This window comes from Chelon labrosus, assembly GCF_963514085.1.
Source record: "Chelon labrosus genome assembly, chromosome: 18".
NCBI classification, from domain to species: Eukaryota; Metazoa; Chordata; class Actinopteri; order Mugiliformes; family Mugilidae; genus Chelon; species Chelon labrosus.
This window is the reverse complement of record NC_140351.1, coordinates 23,094,989-23,117,117: the sequence shown is the minus strand read 5'-3', so window position 1 is coordinate 23,117,117 and position 22,129 is coordinate 23,094,989. Positions and strand designations below refer to the sequence as shown.

The 22,129-nt window shown below is 42.3% G+C and overlaps 2 protein-coding genes across 2 annotated transcripts; both read right to left on the bottom strand.

The window, feature by feature from the left end:
• Nucleotides 1-378: 378 nt before the first annotated feature.
• Nucleotides 379-12,494, bottom strand: cnn3a (calponin 3, acidic a). Its single transcript, XM_084566082.1, has 7 exons — nt 12,268-12,494; nt 3,845-3,966; nt 3,449-3,515; nt 2,122-2,259; nt 1,887-2,003; nt 1,500-1,646; nt 379-1,338 (listed from the first exon to the last, which is right to left on the bottom strand). The coding sequence occupies exons 1-7, from the start codon at nt 12,322-12,324 to the stop codon at nt 997-999; spliced, it is 990 nt and encodes a 329-aa protein (XP_084422208.1). The 5' UTR covers nt 12,325-12,494; the 3' UTR covers nt 379-996.
• Nucleotides 12,495-14,430: 1,936 nt separating this feature from the next.
• alg14 (ALG14 UDP-N-acetylglucosaminyltransferase subunit) lies at nt 14,431-22,129 on the bottom strand. The gene is made up of 4 exons (XM_084566085.1): nt 21,961-22,129; nt 20,253-20,404; nt 19,666-19,788; nt 14,431-16,187 (listed from the first exon to the last, which is right to left on the bottom strand). The coding sequence occupies exons 1-4, from the start codon at nt 22,103-22,105 to the stop codon at nt 15,957-15,959; spliced, it is 651 nt and encodes a 216-aa protein (XP_084422211.1). The 5' UTR covers nt 22,106-22,129; the 3' UTR covers nt 14,431-15,956.

Here is a 22,129-nt window from a genome sequence, read left to right as displayed (position 1 = left end):
ATCCGCTGCTCAGGAATAATCGCCGCTTTGTGCAGGCCTGCAGAGTCCGGGGTGAAAATGCAGGACTCAAACATAGAGAGACCCCTGAGCATGGTAGCAGCATGGTAACCGCAGCAACTGACTGTCTCTTTACAACCAGCGGTACTCCCCCACTCCACATGTACTGCTACGGGCCAGAAACACGTCACAAAACAGGTTTGTGCCAAAGACAGAAAGCGAGAAACATCATCGTTAACGTTTTCTCCGATCCTGGACAGGACAGTGGCCGAAGCTTTTTAAATCTACTGGGTCACTGCATAGCTCTCGTTTTGAATAAAGTGGAAGTATGTAAGAAATGTATTGTTAAATTAACAGTTAGGGTCAGTTTCTTTCACAAAATGGGATGCAAATATTGTAAAAGTGCTGTGTTCAGTACTCGCATACAGGAACACACCTGTGCAACAATAGACAGGCTTGAAGAGTGAATGATTTTAAGACTTTATTTATAGCATAGCATTTATGTATAACATACCATTATCTTTACAGTGGACTGGTTTACAATTAAAAGTCACTGCTATAAATACAGCTGGGGAACAAAACAAAAATGCCATATGATGCACAAGAAGGTCTACGTCTATCAGCTCCAGGCAGGTCTTCTGTATGAAAGAATACTGAGGGAGTACAAAGGGGAGAAACATAGACTGGTCGATTGTTGAGGACGACACGTGGAAATACTATAATGAAGCAATATTATCACTACTTCGATGTTGCATCATTAACACATCTTTAAAAATATTCTGTTTAAAAAAACAAATAGACTGTATTGCAGTCTTTGCTACAACAACTTCTTCCAATCACTGCTGCTCAGACCAAAGAGTCTACGGAAAGACAGAAAGCACAAGTCAACATTTTACTTCATGCTTCGAGAGAATAAAAAGACTACTAAGGATAGCAGAGGTCTCGCTCTGATGTGTAGCTGATCAAACACGCTAGGTAATACTTCGCCAGAGGCCTCCACTAAAAGTCAATGCTCTGATTGTCGTAATGGGAGGTGTAGTCGTCCTGGTAACCCCTGTGGTACTCGTCCTCCTGGAACTCCGCCTGATAGTCACTGTCGCTAATCTCTGAACCGTTGGTGCCTGTGCCCTGGCTGCCGTTGGTGTGGATGACCGGCTCAGTGGGGGGGGCGCAGTACTTGGGGTCGTAAACCTGCCGACCAAGACCGTACACGCTCATACCCCTCTGGGATGCCACCTTATTGGTGCCCATCTGGAGGGAGATGGTGGAGTTGTCCAGCGGCTGCAGCGCGACTTTCTGGTCAAAGATATCTCTGCGGGTACCAGGGGCTGACATGCCCGCCTGCGGGAAACCACAATACAACACAATAATTGTGTAAACAGTATAAAATGCTCCATTTTAACTGGACTAATACTAACACATTTAGTTGTTTCACTAGGTGAAATGAGTCCATATGAAAGTAGGTGCACGTGCGCCAAAGCATAATTAAACAAGCTCTTAACCTGGCTGGCTCCTTTGTTGGTTCCCATCTGCAGACTGATTGTGGTGTGGTCATAGGGTTTGTCACTCTGAGTTTTGGGATCATACAGATGTCTTCTGGTTCCATAAGCAGTCATTCCGGCCTGACTTGCACACTTGTTTGTTCCCATCTGAGGACAAAAGGCCAGCAAAAGGATCTCACCAAACCAAATCAACTATCAGCCCAAATTGTTATACCCTTAAAAATATTAAATGAAGGCTAAACTTGTCCAATTTTAGTTTCTATACTGAATAAAGTGGGTGTTAATCCTGCTTCTGAGAGCACTAAAACCCCTGAAATGGTTTTATCTAAAGATACAAACAATAATGTTTACTGTAACAAGACATTTAAGCTACCAGGTCACAGTTACCTGTAGTCCAATGACACACTGCCCAGCCTTGATCTTTTCATCATCAAAATGTCGAGCTTTTTTGTCTGCATATTTCACCCCGATATCGACCTTTGTGTCCATGCCTTTGGTCTTTGCCTGTTGAGAGAGGACATGCTGGTGAAAAGGACACTGTGAAACTGGATTTGTGTGCTACAACAACACGAAAAGTGCTCCTCACGAGACAATGACCCCTCTTCACTGTGTATACACTCACCATGCTAGCCAGTGCAAGCAGTGTGGTCTGGACTTGAGTCATGTTCCCGTTTTCAAAAAGGTCGTTGGCCTCAAAGATGTCATTGGGCTTTAGGCCGTAGGCTAGGATAGCTTTGATGAAATTCCCAAGATTTTCCAGCTGTGAAGTGTAGCATAGAAAAGAAAAACAAAAGTAGCAATCCCATTAGCAATGTCCACTTAAGGATGCGGACTTTTGATTTGCTTTCTTTAACCTCTTAAGCCTAAAAAGAAACACACTCCAAAACTATCAGGTCCATATACATGACCCTTTCCTCTATGGACAGGAATGACTTTGCGGAATGGATTCCCAGTGTTAGCAAAAGCGTTGCTGTTACTGTGCCTGATTAGTTTGTGATTAACTAAAGTCAAGAAATTAATCTTTTTCCTGGCCTAAAATTCTTTAGATAGTAGAAAACACACTGATAGCAATGACATCAGGTACAGAGAGGCCGTTGAACTCATTCAGCAAACTGTACTCTGTACCGAGAGTTCATAGAACTTGTGGGATTTGTGGTATTTCTATAAATGTTTTAGCAAAAATAGTACGAGGCCATTTGGATAAACAAAGTGTGTCAAGTGCGTCTTATCCAAGATTTTTATCCCTTAAAAGGGATTCTGACAACAAAATAGGGAAACAAGTCACCAAGGCATGTTGTACAATTTTGGAAAGGTATCGTTCCATAGAAGATAACTCCATTGTGTTTATTATCTGTTGCACCACCATCACCCCACTAGATGTAGGCAGAGTAACCCATGTATGGCATTGAGGCACAGGGATCAGATTCTTTCAGACAAGTCACCATGTGGTCCATAGTTGATGGAGAATCAATAAAATAATATCAGTTGCATTTGTTGTCAATTCTTTTTGGATTTCATGAACTACTGAGACATAAAATGAAACTCTGACATGCTGACTGTCAAATTTGTAGTTTGTCTCAAGTTTTCTCTGTTGGCTGAGGCTAGCTGGTTAGCGCCAGCTATGTGGTGCTGGCCATCAATGGAAAGAGAAGCTTCTTCTAAGCTTCAAATAAAACCCAGGAGGGTAGCCAGGCCAATCAGCCAGTCATGCAGAGTGGACTGCGCGGTTACGTAACATTTTGACTGTCCCTCATATTTACAGGGGTGTTATTTTTTAACTAAAATACACTTTTGGAATACAATGCGCTTGGATAGTTGCTGTTTTTAGGTTTAAAACACACATAACACTCTTCAGAGCCAGTACCAGGTGCAAGGGGTTAAATGACTGTTGACATCAGTAGACGAACTGAAAGCCCTACACACCGTTTCCCATTCAGAACGGGTCTTACCTTGTGCCAATTAAGCTGTGAAAGGTTGATTTTCTTGACTGAGCCAGGTTGCAGCTTATTAATTAATCTGAGGGGAAAGAAAAGACACGACATGTTATCACAATATAATGTCATCTATCTACTTAACAATATTACTGCATTGGATATGTTGTACTACAAATTCCATCTCACATTTCAAACATTTTACTATATTTGGTATGTCAGCATCCCATGCAGCATAAAGTGCCGAATTCACAATTTCATTTGTAAAGAAAAAAGGTTCAAGGACATAGCTCATTAAGTTACATTAATATCCTGGAGTGTTACCTTGCCACTCACCCTTATTCTACCATTTCCTAATGTTAACTGAACCTAAACCTAAATCAAGTATGCACCCTAAAATTAAACGTAACTTACTCGCACAGAATGACTCCATCCTTCAAGCCTTTCTGGAAGCTCTCTCCAATAGACATTCCTGTTACCTCCTCAATCCAGAAGCGGAGTTCCTCCTCCTTTTGATGGTCATATTTCTGAGCAATCTGAAAGATTAAACATAATCATTAACTCTGCTTTACATTTCAGAAACAAATAATCTAGGTCTACTAAGCCCCTTTAATGATGGCTGAATTAAACTTGGGGGATGTTCTGCTACTTTGCATGTTGGTTCACGGTCACTGGCTTACTGGGACACTAGGGTTAGGGTTAGGGTGTTGGAACTGATCAGTCATTAATAGGCAGCAATTTAGGGTTAATAAAACCAAGCCACTATCTGCAGTGAGCGGAGAGAGAGCCTCTGGGACAGAAAGCCTGCATGTACAGAATCACCACACAAATCTGATTCAACTGCTTATATACTTCAGTAAAGGCTTGCACCTCTTTAACTGACCATACACCCTGTCCCCAGCCCCCGTCTGCATCTGTGAGCAAACACACTTAGCTCTCAACATTGCTGCCAACTGCCATGAAGACGGTCCGGATCCAGTTGTGAAAGCCAAGAAACAACACTGTCTTTCATCATTCTCCCAACTATAGAGTTGCTGATTATTGTTTCCCGTATCAGCTCTTTAATTGAGAATTGAGAAAACCTTTAATAGTCCCGCAATGGGGAAATTGCAATAGTGGGGGGAGGAAAAGGGGAAGAAAAATGTAGACTGAAATATGTAGTCCCCCTCATTTACAAGGGTGCAAACATGATTGGACAGTTGACTCAAAAGTGGTTTCATGGACAGGTGTGCGGTATTGCTTTGTATTGCCTTCATCATAAGTAGGTGACAGGTCTCGACTTGAATCCAAGTGGCATTTTCATGGAAACTGCTGCTGTAAACCATAGACTGTATATAAATATGGACAATGCGTCCCCACTCCCTTGTATTGGCCAAACTGACGGGGATACAGGCAGCGCGATATTGTGAGTTTGGAGCCAGAGTCTGCCACGTAGAGCTGTGTCATTGATGACCCGCCCACATTTCTGCCATTTTTTTCTACTCTAAATAAATGTTACCGTTTTAGTTTGCCGCAAGCCCCAGTCCTAACATGGAGGGGGTGGAGCTTATGACCTATACTACAGCCAGTCACCAGGGGGAGCTCTACTTCACTTTTGTTCTGCCATCCATCTTTATACGGTCTATGCTTGGAACACACATGCGTTCAAAGTTGATATTAACGGCAAGGAACATTGGTGTTTATTCTTTATGTGAACGAGGGCAGAAGCAGCTGGATAAGTTCCGTGTTCCGTGTATACCATCTCTAAGACAGATGAAGCATAATTGCTTCCCAGAACAGATGGACAATGACCAAAATCAGTGAAAGCATCCCGGAGCTTCCAAAGGGAAAAAAGTGAAATATTCTGCTGTGGCTGAGTCAGTCGCTTGATCGAGCATACATTTTATTAGCCAAGACAACACCAAAGACAGGAAGACCCACAAACTAACAGAAACTGAAGGCAGCTGCAGTAAAGGCCTGGTAAATCGTAGCAAAGGAGAAATCCATTCTTTGGTGACGTCCATGGGTTCGAGTCTTCAGTTCAAAGTAAAGTTGAGATTCAGTACTTATGAAGTCTCTATTCATTACATAGTTGTAATGTCAGCATGTTTTGCTAAAGAGCTAAAATAACAAAAAATGTGTCAGTAGCCAAATTGTCTCAAGAGCATGAAAACCCCAGAGTAAGGCACTAAGATGCTGGTGGTGGCAACAAAAAACAGGAAGAATCCTTGAGAAAAACCCATCTGATATGTGGGGACCCATCTGCTTGAGGCTGGCCCATTAAAGAAATGGAGAAGAGAAGGATGGATAAGGCATACAGCAAATGCAGCATAATTTTAATTGCGTCCCCACTTCCTTGCATTGGCCAAACTGATCCTTTTTTCCCCAGGGATACTTAATAAACCTTGATAAAATGTATCAAGTTTTGTAAAATGATGAAATGTGCCAATTTGTAGTACATGTCATTTCAATTCAGCAAAACCCAACAATTTCTATTCGGGAGAAAGAACTCACTTTTCATTAAGCCGATTTTCCAAAATGTTCAATAATGCTGTGTAATTTGCAATAAATCATCTCATAAGGGCCCTCTGTGCACCTGCTTATTTATGAAATTATCCAATCAGCCAGTCATGCAGCAGCATTGTAATGCCATGTGGATTAAGTGTGCTCAGGTCAGGAGCATCAATGAATGAAAGCTTAATGAATGAGAAAAACTGGGATCTTAGTGACATTGACTGTTACTAGCAAATCTAGGAAAACATGGGCTATCATCATGCCAGCAGATAACATAGTCCAGTAACAGACACCAGAACAACATTTCCTGCTTTGTGCAGGAATTATTCCTCCTGATGAGCAAAAGTGACCGTGAGACTGGAGTTTAAAACTACTACAAGAGCTTTAAGGTCTTTGCATAATAAAGACACTGTGTTAGCTTGCTTACCAACATGGCCTCACACACGTATCAAATTTGGCTTGTCTTGCAAAGAACAAAGAATCCAATCTTCATTGCCCTCCCCTCTTGTTCTCGTTAAAGGCCAAAGAGGATGTTATGTTCCGAACTGCCTCAGTGGAATACTGGAGTTAAAGGTCTATGGTCATAATACCAGGCCTGAAAGCATTTTTTTGTCACTGAGTGGTCAAAGACCTAATCTGTAAAAAAGGGTTTCTTTTTTTTTTTTTTTCAACGTCTTTCATCAGTTAATTTAATGAAAGACTGCCAGGAAAGTAGGCATCTGAAAAATGAATCTGTTCCTCGTGAGGAAATCATTAATCTGAGCTTTTGAGAGAAAACCTCAGAGGCCAAAGTCTGAGCCCACTGGAAGAGAAAACCAGACACAACTCTAACAGCTTTCATCTCTGTAACCAACAGCATCGGCACAAAACTGTGTGCGTTTGAAAAACGTGTCCAATGAAGCTCCTGGATCATGGGCTTGCTACGTGATTGTAGCTGGATGAGCAGAACGAAGTGATTAAATATCTCACAGGTTATTATTTGATGATGATGATTTTATTTCATCTGATATTGATTTTGATATATCTAGCACCTCTTTTGTCTATACTAAAATATTTAAATACATTTTGCGTAGGTGTTTAAGAGTTCTTGTAGATTAACTACCAGAAGAGAACTTAAATAATGGGGTCTAACAAAACTGGAAAACTTACCAGTTTATACAACAGAATGTAAATAAAGACAGACGGTGGAACAGATCAAAAGTGAAGCCAAAGTAAGTAGAGCTCCCCCTGGTGACTGGCTGCAGTATAGGTCATAAGCTCCACCTCCTCCATGTTAGTGGATGGGACTTGGGCCAAACTAAAACACTAAAATACAATACTTATCTTTTTTCAAGGATAGTTTCTCTCATTTTAGTTAGTTAATCTAATGCTGATGCAGTGTGTCATTTTTCTGGTAAGTTGGCTCCACTCTCTGACCGAACTGCGCAGACTCTGGCTCCAAACTCGCAAGATGGCACTGCCCGTATCCCCGGGAAACTTTCAGTTTGGCCAGTGCAAGTGAGTGGAGATGCATTGTCCATATTTATATACAGTCCATGGTTTAGACACTACGCTACTGCTTGCTTTATTCAGTGATAGCAATTTTCCAATAAGAGAAAAACAGGTGTCGCGAGTCCAAAACATTTGTGGCACTAAAAGGAATTTGTACTAACACATTATAAACACATTCAATTGTAAACTAGAGATTGGTCTGTAATTTATTATAGTCTGCAGGTTAAGGGTCGTCTTGATCAACAAGGTTTTTGCAATAGCGGATTTAAAACTCACCCACCAAATTAATGGATTAATACTGGAAGACTGTTCATGTACGCTTTCCTTATTATGAAATGACAGTTAATATTGTCAGCTAATGTAGGGTTATCCCGAAGAAGGCCAGTTAAAAATTCTGATACCGATCTTTTAATTGGCCAATTACAGTCCCGATCTGATCTAAATAAACAAAATGTCCTTTATTTTTTTTTTTTTTCTCGTATTTTCCTAGATCATGTGTGCACCGTGTGGCAAACACAATAAATAAAGTTGCCAAAGCTAATGTATTGAGGAGTAGGTAGCTTGTACCTTGGCTCCTGAAACTCTAACAGACGGTAAAAATGTGAAAAATGAACGTAAAAATGGGCTGATCATCCAACGCTATAAACTGTTTCAGTGCAGCCTTTGCCTGAGGGGACTCGGCCCATTCCTTTTTTTTGTTTGTGTGTGTTATTCTTGGTGGCGAATCAAATTGGTATCATTGAATAACAATCATCTACTACCACCTCTCCAGACATCCACATTGCACAATTTATACATTCCTGTCTCACCGACTTCATTTTCCGTAGTAAAGTTCTTACGCGCAGCAGACATGTTAAGTCAGTCAGGGAAGGCAATCAACAGCCTCTAACTGTTTTACTCTGATGCACACATGCTGTCCATGAGTAATTTGTATGTTAACAATGCTGATTAATTAGGTAATTTAAATAATAATTTAATTTCTTTAAGATTAAAAAACTATTTGTTGATCTAAATAAACTATAGTCTGTAAATATCCAAATCTACCTTTTATTTACATGGTTGTCCCACACAAAGCATATTACAAAAAAAATTATAAAATAAATAAATGAAAAGCATGCCTGACTGCCCAAGCTGGAAAAACACTTTACTGAGCAGAGTGGAGAGTGGAAAGTGAAAAGTGAAATGTGGTGCATTGAGGGCCTGCTGGATGGGGCTCTCATCAATGGGTTTGTGCTGAAGAATTTCATGAATGTGATGTTTGCAGATGGAAAAAGAGCATGGGCTACTGATCACAATGGACCCCAAGCCCTTGCCTGTCCCCTGTCCTCTTCTTTTTGTTTACATGCAGCCTGACAAAGGAGGTTTTACTGATATGATAAAGTGACTAACCTAATTCAACAGAGGTTCAGTTGATTGGTGCTTGATAGAACTGACAGCCTCACGGTTAGCGAGATGAAGATTACCTGTGAGTGCAGTGAATGTGTGATGAAGACGCTTTCGTATAACGATACCCGAGTCTGGAAAGTCCATTAACAGGAAGACAAAAGAACACTCCCAGGTTGTTAAAAAGAATAAGTCAATGGATTAATACAAAAACCAATAAAAAAAGAACTGTACACACCCTGAAGTTCAGTTAAATGAATCCTTAAGAAATGGAGGGAACATGGCACAAACCTGTAAATCTGCCTAGAGCTGGTCATTCACACAAATCAAGGGACCAAACAAGAATGAGACAAGTGAGGGAGGCCACGAGGACACTTTGAGCACTGCGAAGGACTTAAACGCTTCAGCAGCTGGGAGAGATTTTTTGTACGCAGAATCAGGATGTAACTGTTGCACATGTTACTGACCAGTCAAAGCTTTGTGGAAGACTGGCAAAGAGAAATTAAGTCTTCACACAGAGGCATGTGGTCGACTCCAAGGCCAACTGGCAGACAGTTCTTTGGTTTGATGAGACCAAAAAGAAAACTTGAGGTCATCAGAGTACACTCGCACCATCCCCACCGTAAAGAATTTTGGAGGCGGCATATGTAGTGTGAGCTTCGCATATTGATGTTCTCTGACAGTTTCTTTACTGTGGGTTGCAGAGAAGTTAGTTTTAGCAGCAGTGAACATGAGGCCATCAAATCCAAGCAAACACCTGCTGTGTTAAACCAATGCAAGCATAAAACCTGTGTGGATTGATGTAATCAGGTTTTAGAAAACCGTTGGCCACATTATTTTGAAAGTGGCTGCAAGTATCATTGTGGATCTTTGGTGCTAAATCACTTCAAAATGCCACAAGCATCAGCAAGGCTACTGCAGCCCCCTCTTCAAAAATATTATGTCCAGTACTCTATATTTCTGAGAGTGACTAACAGGACAAACATGAATTACCATAGGTGTGGTTTCTACTTGTAAGTCTGGACTGAAAGAGTCAAGAGTCAATAATGTTTGTATAATTATTCACACAGACAATAGTGGGAGACAAAAGTTCCTCAGTTACAAATAAAAATTCTGCATTGAAAATTTTGCTTAATGTATTTAGCAAAAGTCCCTATCCTAACCCAACCTGACACCTCTGCAATGTCAGGAATCATGGAGTACTGAGAAGCAGAAGAAAAGAAAAAAAAACAATGCCCAACCATATTTTTGACAGTACACCTACTGCTATCAGCTGTAGCGTGTTATCAGGGTTAGCTTTTGAAAGCTGGGCAAACACTGTGTAAATTATAGTAAACATGTGAACTCAATAAATGTCTGAAGCTGCGTGAGCTTAGGCCGAGGCTTTTATGTTCACAACCAGCCACCATGTGGAGAACAAGCAAGCCTGAAAGCATCAAGTCCTTAGCTGGTTTGTAATTCAGTCCAATAAAGTTTATTCAGATAGGTGGACTGTGTCCTCATTGTCAACACCATAGACTGTGTAAAGATGGATGATGGAACAGTTCCTCAAAAGTGAAGCCAAAACAAGTAGAGCCTGGTGACTGGCTGTGGTATAGGTCATAAGCCCCCCCCCCCAAACATTTTAGTGGATAGGACTTGGGCCAAACTAAAACACTAAAATACACGTCAAATTTTTAGGTAGTTAATATAATGTTGTCAATAAAAACAGGATGTGACATCATGATGAGTACAAGCTGCCATGCCAAGCGCTCCGTGAAGCGGTCCCGTGGGACTGCGATAGTTGGAAAAAACAAATAAATAACTACAGTGCATGATCTAACATTTCTTTGTAACTGGTGGAGGCAGAACAGAGCGCAGTGCTGGTTTCTTCCTGTTAAAAGGGAGTTTTTCCTTGCCACCGTCGCCTTCAGGCTTGCTCTGGGGGTTTCAGGCCGGGTTTTTGTAAAGCGTCTTGAGACGATTTGTATTGTTATTGATATATATAAATAAAATTGAATTGAATTGAATTTCACGAAAACGCGATTGAGGTCTGGCGGAAGAGTGGGCGGGTCATCGTTAACACAGCTTTGCGTGGCTCCACCCTCAGATCGTACCGCAAAGATGACGTCACCCGTATCTCCCAGTAACTAGTGCCAGTATGGCCAGTGCAAGAAAGTGGGGATGCAGTGTCCATATTTATATACAGCCTATGTCAACACACAGAAGTAGGCAACATTACTTACAGCAATTCCGCGTCTTTTTTTTAAAAAAAAATTTAATCTGGACCCAAAAAATAAATAAATAAAAAATTCAACTTTTCAATGTTACTGATTGGCTAAAGACACTACTTTTCCACAGCACTGTTATACAGTTTTTAAATCCTCCAACAGCAAACTTGTTGTATTGCTTGTAGTTTGTTGCCACCAGTAACCAGGATGGAGTCGCCTACCAGATTTCTCGACTGAGAAAATACTAATTTAGTTAAGTTTCCCCTTTAAAGTAAATATCATTTGTGTTTAACGCTTGACGAAATGGAAAAAGAGCATCGTGTTCCATTCTCCTTTTCAAATGAGCTTAATCCCTATCGTGTGAAGTGGTGATTTTATGGAAGAATAGAGTGAAGACAGAAGTGATGGAAACTGGATGAGGCTGTGTCTGCTCCCTGAGCGCTGCTCCTGGTGATGTCATCATTCAGACATTTCCTACGACAGTTCTCAGCAACTCCGGCACCTTGAATTCACGTCTCCATTCTAATAAAAAAAACGGCAACAATGACACTCGGAGGGCCCCTCGTTTCGCTCTCTCGGAAAACACAAGCGCCTTAATAAAGCTGCAGCTACGTGGCAGCCGATTTAACACGGTAGAGCACATCCAAACACAGACAAGCAGGCAGCAGACTGGGTCAATAAAAGGGGACCCAGCTTCCTGTAACGCGAACAAAAAAAAATTAAAAATCCCACTTTTATCACCAAACTTCCTTTAGCCCTTCTATGCAAACACGCGGTGCATCATATAACCAGAAAAACAAAAGTTCATCCGACTAGTTCAACTCCGCGGAAAACTTCCAACTCCGTGCCATCCGTTTCACACACAAAGAGAAAAAGCTGCTTTCCCATCACTCATGGAAAAAAGTGGCGCAGGCCTGATTGCCTCCAGTCTTGTCAGACAGCATTCTTCGTCAAAGCCTAGAAGCTGAACTTCCTTTTCGACTCTTAAACTTGGCATGCATTTCTTTATTCTACCTTTGCTGATGCACAGATCATTTCTTTTTTGGGGGGAGGTTCAGAGTTACAAACTATGCTACGTTAAACTAGCACTTTGTTGTAGGAGCGTTTCTCCGTGGAAGCGAGACCGAGGGGCTGCCGTGCCCGCGGGGTCGTGTCTATCAAACCCCGACAGCAGCAAAGCACCGACACAAGGTTCTCTCGACTTTTCAAATGTTCTCCTCTTTGAGACGCGGCGGACAAGACAATGAGTGGGACACTTACTTTGCTCCTCACTTCAGCGGACAGTCCGTACGCTGGCCCCTTGTTAAAGTGAGTCATTTTCTTGGTTTTGCGCGTAAACTTCAATTTATACCCGCAGACAGAGGGGAGATATCCGAGGAGATCAGGCGGTTGTTATTTGTGGTCCCTTTATCAGCCAGATTTGGAGAAGTATCCCGTTAGGATCCACAATGCAGCTGCTCGGCGAAGCGCATATTCTCTGTGGTGGAGCTGTGACGTTCGCGAACGAACCCAGTCTATTGGCCGGCTCTTTCAAATGAACGATGGGAACCCTGTCGCAGCTGCAAGCAGTTCTTTAGTTTTATTTTTTGTTGTGTTTCACATAGTTGCACACACATGCTCATCCTTTCCATTTGTACTTACCTTTGTAATCAGTCTAGGATGAAGTTTTTTACCAAATTTCCCAAGGGATAAATAAAGTATCTACCTAGAATCATTAATTCAAACTCAGATATCTCAGATTATATATTAGTGGGATGTCTTAGTTTGAATGATTCTGATCCAAATCTTACCCCATCATTCCTCCCAGTGATTATTTCCATGAAATAATGAGTTATCCAGAGGCTGGCATCTTAAAAATAAATAAATATCAAAATGAGCCGTTTCTTTTGAACGACTCTTTGAAAGGAACTTATCCAGACGATCCGCCTCCCTTTGAAGAGCCATAAATCCCATCTCTACTCTGTGTTAGGATAGGAAGGGTCACTTTGGAAAGATGTCCTCAAATGATTGAAGCAGCCACACCGGCCAATCAGAGCAGTCTTTTCTGATACACCTAGGCCCTCCTTCGATGCTCCTCTCTACGGATGGGATACTAATGCAAGCATCTGCATGAGTGGTAGAGGTTTGGCAACATAGACTTGATGAGGACTTTAAAGGCCATCAAGTGTTCCTGCTCAGGCCACTATAGAGAAGAGTGAAGTGAAGAGGTTTGACAGGATGTAATGGCTTGCAAAGGGCAGCCCTTCTGTACCATGTGAGCTGAAAGGGGCCCCACGAAGGGTTGTGTGCAACCAGTTGAACCAGAATGTGAGCATTCCATACAAAGTTCTAATCTAATCTTACATATTTTGATCTAATACACGGATGTTTGCGTGCACGGTCTCATCATTCTTATTGACATGACTGTCATTTGATCAAAGGCAATTGTGCATTTTTATTTTTTTTTTTCGACCCTGGGGCTTCTCTGGAAAAAGACCCAGAGTATAGGATCACCTCTGGCAGTGCTATACAGTAATGCTTTTTTTACTTTGCTCAAATGTTTAGATTTATTTTTTATTTTTTAAACTAATAGGTATTCTGCCCATTCAGCCTCAGGTCTACAGGTTGTTGATTCACTTCATTTCAATTTCAAAAATGAAGTTTCACTCACCCCTGGACAGTGGAGAAGTCTTTGGACGGACAATAGACATGTAACCCTGTTCAAAGCCAGTGTACACTGATCACCATTAAATCCACTGACAGAAGGAAGTAAATAACGCTGACCATCTTGTGACAATACAGTGTTCTGGCATTCGTGTGGATGTTACATAGACACCCCCACCCCATAGCAATGACACTCCTTGATGACAGCAGCTATCCCCAGCACAGGAGGTGTTGACCTGGCCTCCAAATTCACTAGATCCCAAACTGATCAAGTATGTGGGATGCTCCACAGAGGCCCCTCCCCTCAAAGGCCCCCACTAGCAACATTCTGTTGCCAGACACCACAGGACACCCTCAGAAGGCCCATGTCCATTCTCTGATGAGTCACAACTGTTTTGGAGGCACAAGGGAGACCTACACAATATTAGGAAGGTAGTCATAATGTTATTCCTGATTGGTGTATTCATACTGGTTTTATGTTCTATGATAGTAATTTACCTGTTATTGTGTGATTTGAATTATGATCCTTGTATGGACTTGGGGCAAATGAGGAAGTGCCTTTCAACATGATAAATGATATTTAAATGATATTATCTGTGTTACTGTATTATCATTTTAAAATGTAAACATGATACTTAGAAGTTAGTGTTGCAATCTGCCAGTTTGATTCCAGCCCAATTTTAAAGCCTGTCAGTGAAACTCTTTCTTAAACATTTTTTTCCTTGTCTATTAAGATTTTTAAAATCGTTTTATTTCTTCGGATCTCACTGCTCTATTCGATGCTGTACCAGTTTCCTCTTGTCACTTAGAGAGTTGGTTGTGCCATAAAGGTACTGTTTAGGAGGGATTCAGGCCTTACCTGTTGCCAAAGTTATAGCATATTTAGCTTTTTATGACACAAGTACAAATATAGAGAACCACTTACAACCATTTTGTACTGTTTGCAGTTTATTATTTATGGATTCAACTACAGCGTAACCAGTTCCGAAGACAAACATTATGTCATTGTCTTGTCATGCCTTGGGATTTTTTTTCCAGCTCAATGAATCAGTAATTTCATCAAACTTCTGTTTACTGTAGCATTTCACTACCTGCTACACAGAGAACCAGTATTTGGAAGACAATCAAGCGTGAGTTGAGAAGCAACTTCCCTTGTGGATGAATAAAGTCTATCCAAGTCTAAGAATATCTCAACGTGAACACAAAAGGAAGTATTAAACCTTCATCTATCATCATATGAAACGGTGCACGTCTCAGTCAGACTCCCGACATCCGACACAAGCAGGTTCATTTTGTTCATTCACTTCCTTCCTCCTACTCCTACTCAACGTATTGTCTCAGAGCTGTTTCTGTCCAGGAGGCAAAGCACAAGAAAAGACAAACAGTATGGCTATGGTACCGAAACGCAACACAAGACAATACTTTGAACATCTGATGATGTTAATAGCACTACCTGCGGTTTAAAAATGACTTGCTGCTCCAACACCGAGAACCAGGAAAAGTTTCTAGGTTTCTTTCTTATTGGTTATTTTCGGAAAGTAAAAATACCCTCATGTACCATAATGAATCCATATATCCATGTCTTTCAAAATAATCCCACATGTACAATATGTTATAGCACATATAAATAAAGTTGGAGCACCTTAAAGCAACCGGTTTAAACGGAAATGGTCTAATAAGCACATAAACATGAGCTACATGCTGCTAACCTTTAAAACCTTTTTACAGCTGTCTTTATCTTTGCAGCTGTTTGCACATTGCTTCCCACACAACTCTTGATGGTTCCTCCTGATGAACATGTTCATTTGGTGCCAAATGTGTACTTCAAATAAAGACGATTCAAATGGATTAGTGCATGATGTAAATTAATACACGTTGAATAACTTTTAGTGGAAACACAAAAAAGAGAGAAGTCTGAGTAGATGGTGGTCAGAGGCAGAAGGACATGCATCGTCGCCAAGTTCTGCATCAGGAGGTGCACATCAGGCTACAGCTCAACTACGCCCTCATGGAAGGTGTCCAAGCTGCAGACCCGAAAGTGAAGGCTTCTCTGGGTATTTGGCTTTTGATGAGGCTGGCTCCACGCATCTGTCTGAGATCTCCAGCCCCAGCTGATGTTTGACCGCCAAGGTCCCACCTCCTGGGTCAAAGCCTGATTCTAGGGGAACGTTTGTAACAGTCATTCGATTAAAACTGATCAAAACCGATGATTTGGTTTGTGTTCCACACACCGTTATGTTTCATGCCTCTCTGCGTTGGGTGACACTGCTCCTTGGAGGGTTAAACTGTGTGTCCATTGGGTATTTTCACACTATTCTTCCAAGGAAAATGCATTTGCGGTACTTGTCCCTCAGAGAGGCCCACTGCACAAAGAAATAGTCTGACACTGGATACAGGATCTTCCCCGTGAGTGACAGTGTCTGCACCCGGCAAATGCTTTCAACATAAACAATCAAGACTTTCTTCATTCCCAGAATTCCGAGCAGGAGTCCTGCCACGCACAGGGGAACGCAGGTCCCTGGACCATTACACAGCACCTGAAACAACACACACAGAACAAAGGGGGTGAGTTTATTTCCAGGAATTTACACAGCCCAGAAAGCAGCGTCGCGGGCCGTTCCTGTGACAGATCTCTCAAATGACAAAGGAACACGCATGTTTGCTGTTTTGATGCCACTAGCAGAAGGCATGTGACAAATACTGTATTTTGGTTTGAGCAACAACACTGAAGTTTCCTTATTTAAAGAAGTACTTTCTCTCTCTCTAACTTCATAGTTTGGAAACTTCCAAAAACTTGTACTCAGTAGACATCTGTTCAAACACATTTAATCACTTTAAAGCATGGTCCTACACGCTTTCATCATCATAATTAGAAATGAAGCCGATTTAAAAATGTAAGCTACAGCAGCTACAGAATATCAATAAATCCGTTTGGGTAGCAAAGCCGACGGCCTGAGCGGAATGGAGCCACTCAGATGAGGAATGTGAGTGATCCTCCAGGATAAAGAGAGGCCAGAGGCACTGAGGGGGAGTCCAACGGGATCTGACTATGCTTTTAGAGCGGGCTCCGACTATGGTCTGATGGGCCAGGTGGTAGTAAAGGAGAAGGAAAAACGTGGTGAGGATTTGCTTGCCGGACCAGGTGAGTTGAGCATCCTCAACGAATACTGGCGCTGCTGGTATTTCTTGAGGTATCGCCCTAAAAGATGGTCATTACCATCTCCTTGGTCTTGGGCTCACATTGAGGTCCAGACGGGAGTTGTCACACCAGTCCACAGACTCCTGAAGAGAAGGACCATGGTGCTGCAACGGCCCAGGGAGCAGACACAAGACGACTGTGTCATCTGCGGATTTCACCAGGTGGCAATTTGGCTCAGCAGACCTGTAGTTGTAGGTGTAAAGGACGTGGAGGAAGAATGGAAGGCTTTGAGGGGAGCCTGTAAAAGTGCGCAGAAGGTTGGGAAAACTCGGGTGGAATCTGTGGATCTATTTTATTTATATAGCGTCAATAACAATACAAATCGTCTCAAGACGCTTTACAAAAACCCGGCCTGAAACCCCCAGAGCAAGCCTGAAGGCAACGGTGGCAAGGAAAAACTCCTTTTTAACAGGAAGAAACCTTGAGCAGAACCCAGCTCATATGGAGGGACCCATCTGCCTAAGGCCAACCGGATACAGACAGTAGAACGGCATCGCACTTTTAAAATTAGATTAAAATGAGAATGCAGGTAAGATAGGAAATACCTTTATGAACCTCCAGGGAAAGAAATTTTGTTTAAGATCTGATTGGGACTCAGATCAGCGTTTATCTTGAGTCTTCCCCCAGTGAGTGGTGTAGCGTATTTTATCAAAATGACCATCTATAACACTGTATCTATTCTTAGCTGTGACAAATTACATCAGAAAAACCTAGAATTGGAAGGACATTCTTACGAAAAAACAGATCAGCAGGTCAAATGGGATGACCAAACTTCCATCATCGTTACTGGGAGAGTGATATTAAGATGATGTCCTACTTGGCTCCTTAACTAAACATGGATTGTTTTACACTCCCTCCCGTCTACCAGCTTTAGCATTCTTTGCTCTTCTGTATCTCCTGAATAAGTAGACAACCAGTTGCAATATGGTTTGTATAGATACTAAATAGTCTTGTGTTTATATAGTGATTTTCTACCTATTGGTACTCAAAGCGCTTCACAGTCACTGTGCCACATCTACACATTCACTCACACAAACACACACATTCACACTGGGAGCAGCTGGGGGTTTAGTGTCTTGCCCAAGGACACCACTTGACATGTTGTGTGGATCGAACGGTTAACCCTCTGGTTCAAGGACAACCCACTCTACCTACTGAGCCAAGGCTGCCCAGTGCGGTACTGCCTGGATTGGCCAATGCCTGGATTGGGACATCCCCAGTGTTTGATCAGCTCCACCTCAGCAGCCTTCTCATGCTGAGACCGGCTGGCCGAGGTTGAGTGTCCATCTAAAGCTTCCAATGTCACATTTTCTGGTGTTAATAAACAAGGACGCGCCAGTTTTTATGTATCCGTCTCCCCTCCTCACAGACCACTGTCCTGGCTTGACTTGGCTGGACTCCTCGCTGAGGAGGGGTTATGTGCTCCAGTTCTGACACCGCCCTCCATCACTCGATTGCATTTTACGCACACAGATCTATTTTTATGCTTCCGTCCTGCTGTGTTGCAGAAAATATCTGTAAAGTAAGGGAGTTTTTCAGTACTGCCATCCTCCCTTGGGACACTCCCTGGATCTGTGCACATTCTCCAAATGTGTGGAGAATACTGAGGCCACTTAACCGGTCACTCCCTCGATGTGGAGCTAAGTATCTTCAGAAGGACTAAGAATGACACCAACGTTACGGGTTAAAGTGAGGATTTTGACATATCTGGATGACTGCGTGACCTTAAATCATTCACAAGTAGCTGAGGCATCCACACAGTGTGATCCGGGGACGTTATGAGGCAGTCACACATGTTCCTCCAGCTGGTCTCAGAGTACACTCCACTAAAGACGCTGGGGTCCCCATTTAAGGGCAGGTCTATGGAAAACATTTGCTTGGCTGCATCTCGAGTCTTCCTCCTCCAGTTTTGTGCAGTCATATTTCAGGGATATGACTTCGGTTTCGGTGTCCCATTAGATGCTTGGGACGTCAGTACGTGCGTAGCCTTGTAACTTAAGGCCCAGCTGTCTCCCTCGCGCTTTTCTTCATGTATGTGGCTGCGTTCCAAAGGGAGAAGAACAGCTTTTGTGATGGGGTCTTAAAGGGGAACTATGGTTTTTTACAACCTGGACCTTATTTCTGGCATAAAATACGATTGTTTACTCACCCATATAACTTTAGTGTCATATTTAGTCCTTCGGAAGATATTTAGCTCCAGTGGAACGCCACGTATATCCATATAGTGGGAGTGACTGGGGCACCGAAACGCAGCCTCTAAATAAAGCATTATCTGCTGCGGACTCAACGGGGAATAGCACTAGCGTATCATAACAAAATATTGGTGAAATTAATGAGTTTAGAAGATAATGTGTTATTTGAAGGCTGCGTTTCGGTGCCCCAATCACTCCCACTATATCGATATACGCGGCCGTAGTTCCCCTTTAAAGATGACCATGATGGGAGAGCATTTGTGGTCTCGGTGTGCCGAGGTGGAGCCTCATTAGGGTAAATAAATAGTGAAGGCTGTCAGAGGTCAACGCATACTCCTAAAACTAAAGTTATATTCAATAACTTACCAGTCTAATAATGAGACAGAAGTTGTATAAATTAATGTTTTGTGAGGAAGATTCTTTCGGCGTTATATTTACGCATCATTTACAAATGGACTAAATGAAACTGTGACTCAAAAAAAAAAAGAAATACTTAAGATCTAGCTCCAAAAACAATGTAACCTGTGTTTTGCCAACCCGTAACTAATTTGATCAAACAATGTGTGACGCTCTGTGTGAGGCTACAGAGACATATTGCTGTGGACAGTCTCTTGATCCACTCACCACGTCAGGTCTGAGTCTGAATACCAGAGGAAAGGAGTACCGCAAGGCGTTGAGGGTGCTGAGAACAGAGGAACTCCAAGACTGACGCACCTCCCGGCTCCGCGGGATCCGCCAGATGGAGAACTGTAAAACAAGACGTCACCATTTGTCTCAAATATAACAACGACACCAAGCAAGTCTACACTTTTGACTACACTGCCATACAACAGGGGTTACTTGACCCGAACATGCCCCCATTGTTTGAGGCAATTGTGCAGTTGGAAGTCCCATATGAGGTCTAAAATCCTGGCAGATGGATTGAGATGTTGCTTTAATATATAAATGTAATCTTCCTTGTTCATTATTCCATCTATTTTCTAAATGTATACCAGTTCTTCCTGTAGATATTTCTGTTTCCTCAGGTCCTTTGCTGTTGATCTGGAATTGATTTGCACTTTTCAAACCAAACTATGTTAATCTCTACAAGACAGAACCTGCTTCCTCCTGGAGCGATATGATGGCTGCGTGCTCCCACAGTGTGTTAACGACACCCAGCCCTAGACACATCCCTGTCACCAACACATCTATGACTGTGAAAGGTTGTGTACCTGTAGCTCTGAGTGTGACGACTGTCTAGAGCTCTCAAAGGCGCAGATTTTCTCCTCGCTCATTCTGTCCGTGTCAGCAATAACATAGTGTCGAGGTGTGTAGGCTGCTGACAGGGACTCCATTAACCGCAGGATCTCTGTGGTGTGACCACCTATAAGACAAGACGACGTAGTGTCAGCCACAACACACACTTTCAAGACAACATTCTGACTTTTCCTTTGGTTCAGTGTAAGCTTCTTATCCCTGTTTCTAGTTCAGGTTTTTCAACATCTCTTTTCAACTATTATCACTTTACACTGAAGCTGCTGTGTATGATCTTTATCGACATAAATCAACCCTTGGCAAACAAGTTCACAAAGTGCTGATCAAGTTGAACACAGTTACACAGTAACCAGCGTAAAGTGAAATTCTGGCTGCTGAGCTGCCGCGAAACCAAATCAAGAGCTTTGTCCCCAGCCGACTTGGCAAATCAAGAGACCACGGTCTCTGCCAGCAAGGAGTCACAAGTAGTCACAAGGCCTGTTCAGACTTTTGCATTAAGATCCAATCTGAGCAATACGATCACAAGTAACCAGTTTTAGGTACGTGTGTTCAGACCTGGCATTGACGTGCATCTCCAAATGCGTCTCCAGATCCAATCTCAGTTTCGCGCTTTGTATGTAAACAAACCCCGACATCATCTGGGGCGCAGTAGAACATTTTAACAGCTGATGTCCCTAATGGATCTCTACCACTGCTCCAGAAACAAGAACAGCTGTTTTATGTGTGTGCGTCATGACTTTGGCACAGTTATTATTTATTAATCTCCACCCTGACGTTAGATAGACCTGCACCATAATCTCTGGTAATAAAGGGAAATAAAGACATCGGTCTTTACACACAGAATCTCACACTCATGCACTCATATTAAATACTTTCATTTGTAAATTCTTTCTTAGATTTATTTAGTTTTAGTTAGTTAACAGCTACAAGGACATAATATTGTTATAGGCTCTCATTACTAATGTGAAGACATCACTTATCATTTATTATAGGTCGTATTTTTTTTTTTCTGAATGAATGAATGAGGCGAAACTCAGCTGAAGCAGGTGCACCCCTGTTGAGTATAGGTGGTCTTTAATGTGACTCAGGATGCACTGGAATGCAGAGACATGTGACCCAGACCACCTCCAAATGTGGTCAGAGATCGGATCTGTCACATGCCATCTCAATGCGTCCTGGGGGTGTTCACACCAGTCTTTTACTTGATCCGATCGCCCAGATCGGGTCTCAATACTAGGTCTGAACGGGCCCTGTGACAGCCAGAGGGGGGAGACAAAGGCTCAGCACTCAGCTTCATACATCTTCTGACTAACTAATCACTCTTTCAGGAGAGAAATACCTTCCCCACATCTACCTGTGGCGTAAGCCCACTTAACAGAAATATGGCTGCATGGAACCAGTTTTAATCTCCACCCAATATGTTTTCAGTCTCCAACTCGGTATCAAATACATTGCTTAATATTGGTACAGAGGTACTCTTGTTGCTCCCAGTTGCGAATTACAACCATATAGGCTGTGTATAAAAGAGGTTACCCGAAACACTGCTCGACAACAACTGTTGTGAGTCCTAACGTTAACGGAGTATGTAACAAGCTTCAGCTTTAAGTTGTACGACGGTGGAGGTACCAGGTATGGATGAACCATTACTGCTGTAGTTAACGTTACCTGATCCTGCAACGACGAGAACAGAGACCCGACCTTTGCCTCCAGGCAGGCGGTTTGGTCCCGTCTTCACAACGGCATATAACCGAATAATGAATAACAGGCATATAAATAACACCACGGACACCGCTGTCACTACAAACTCCATTTCAGTTGTTCGGACTTCCTCGCT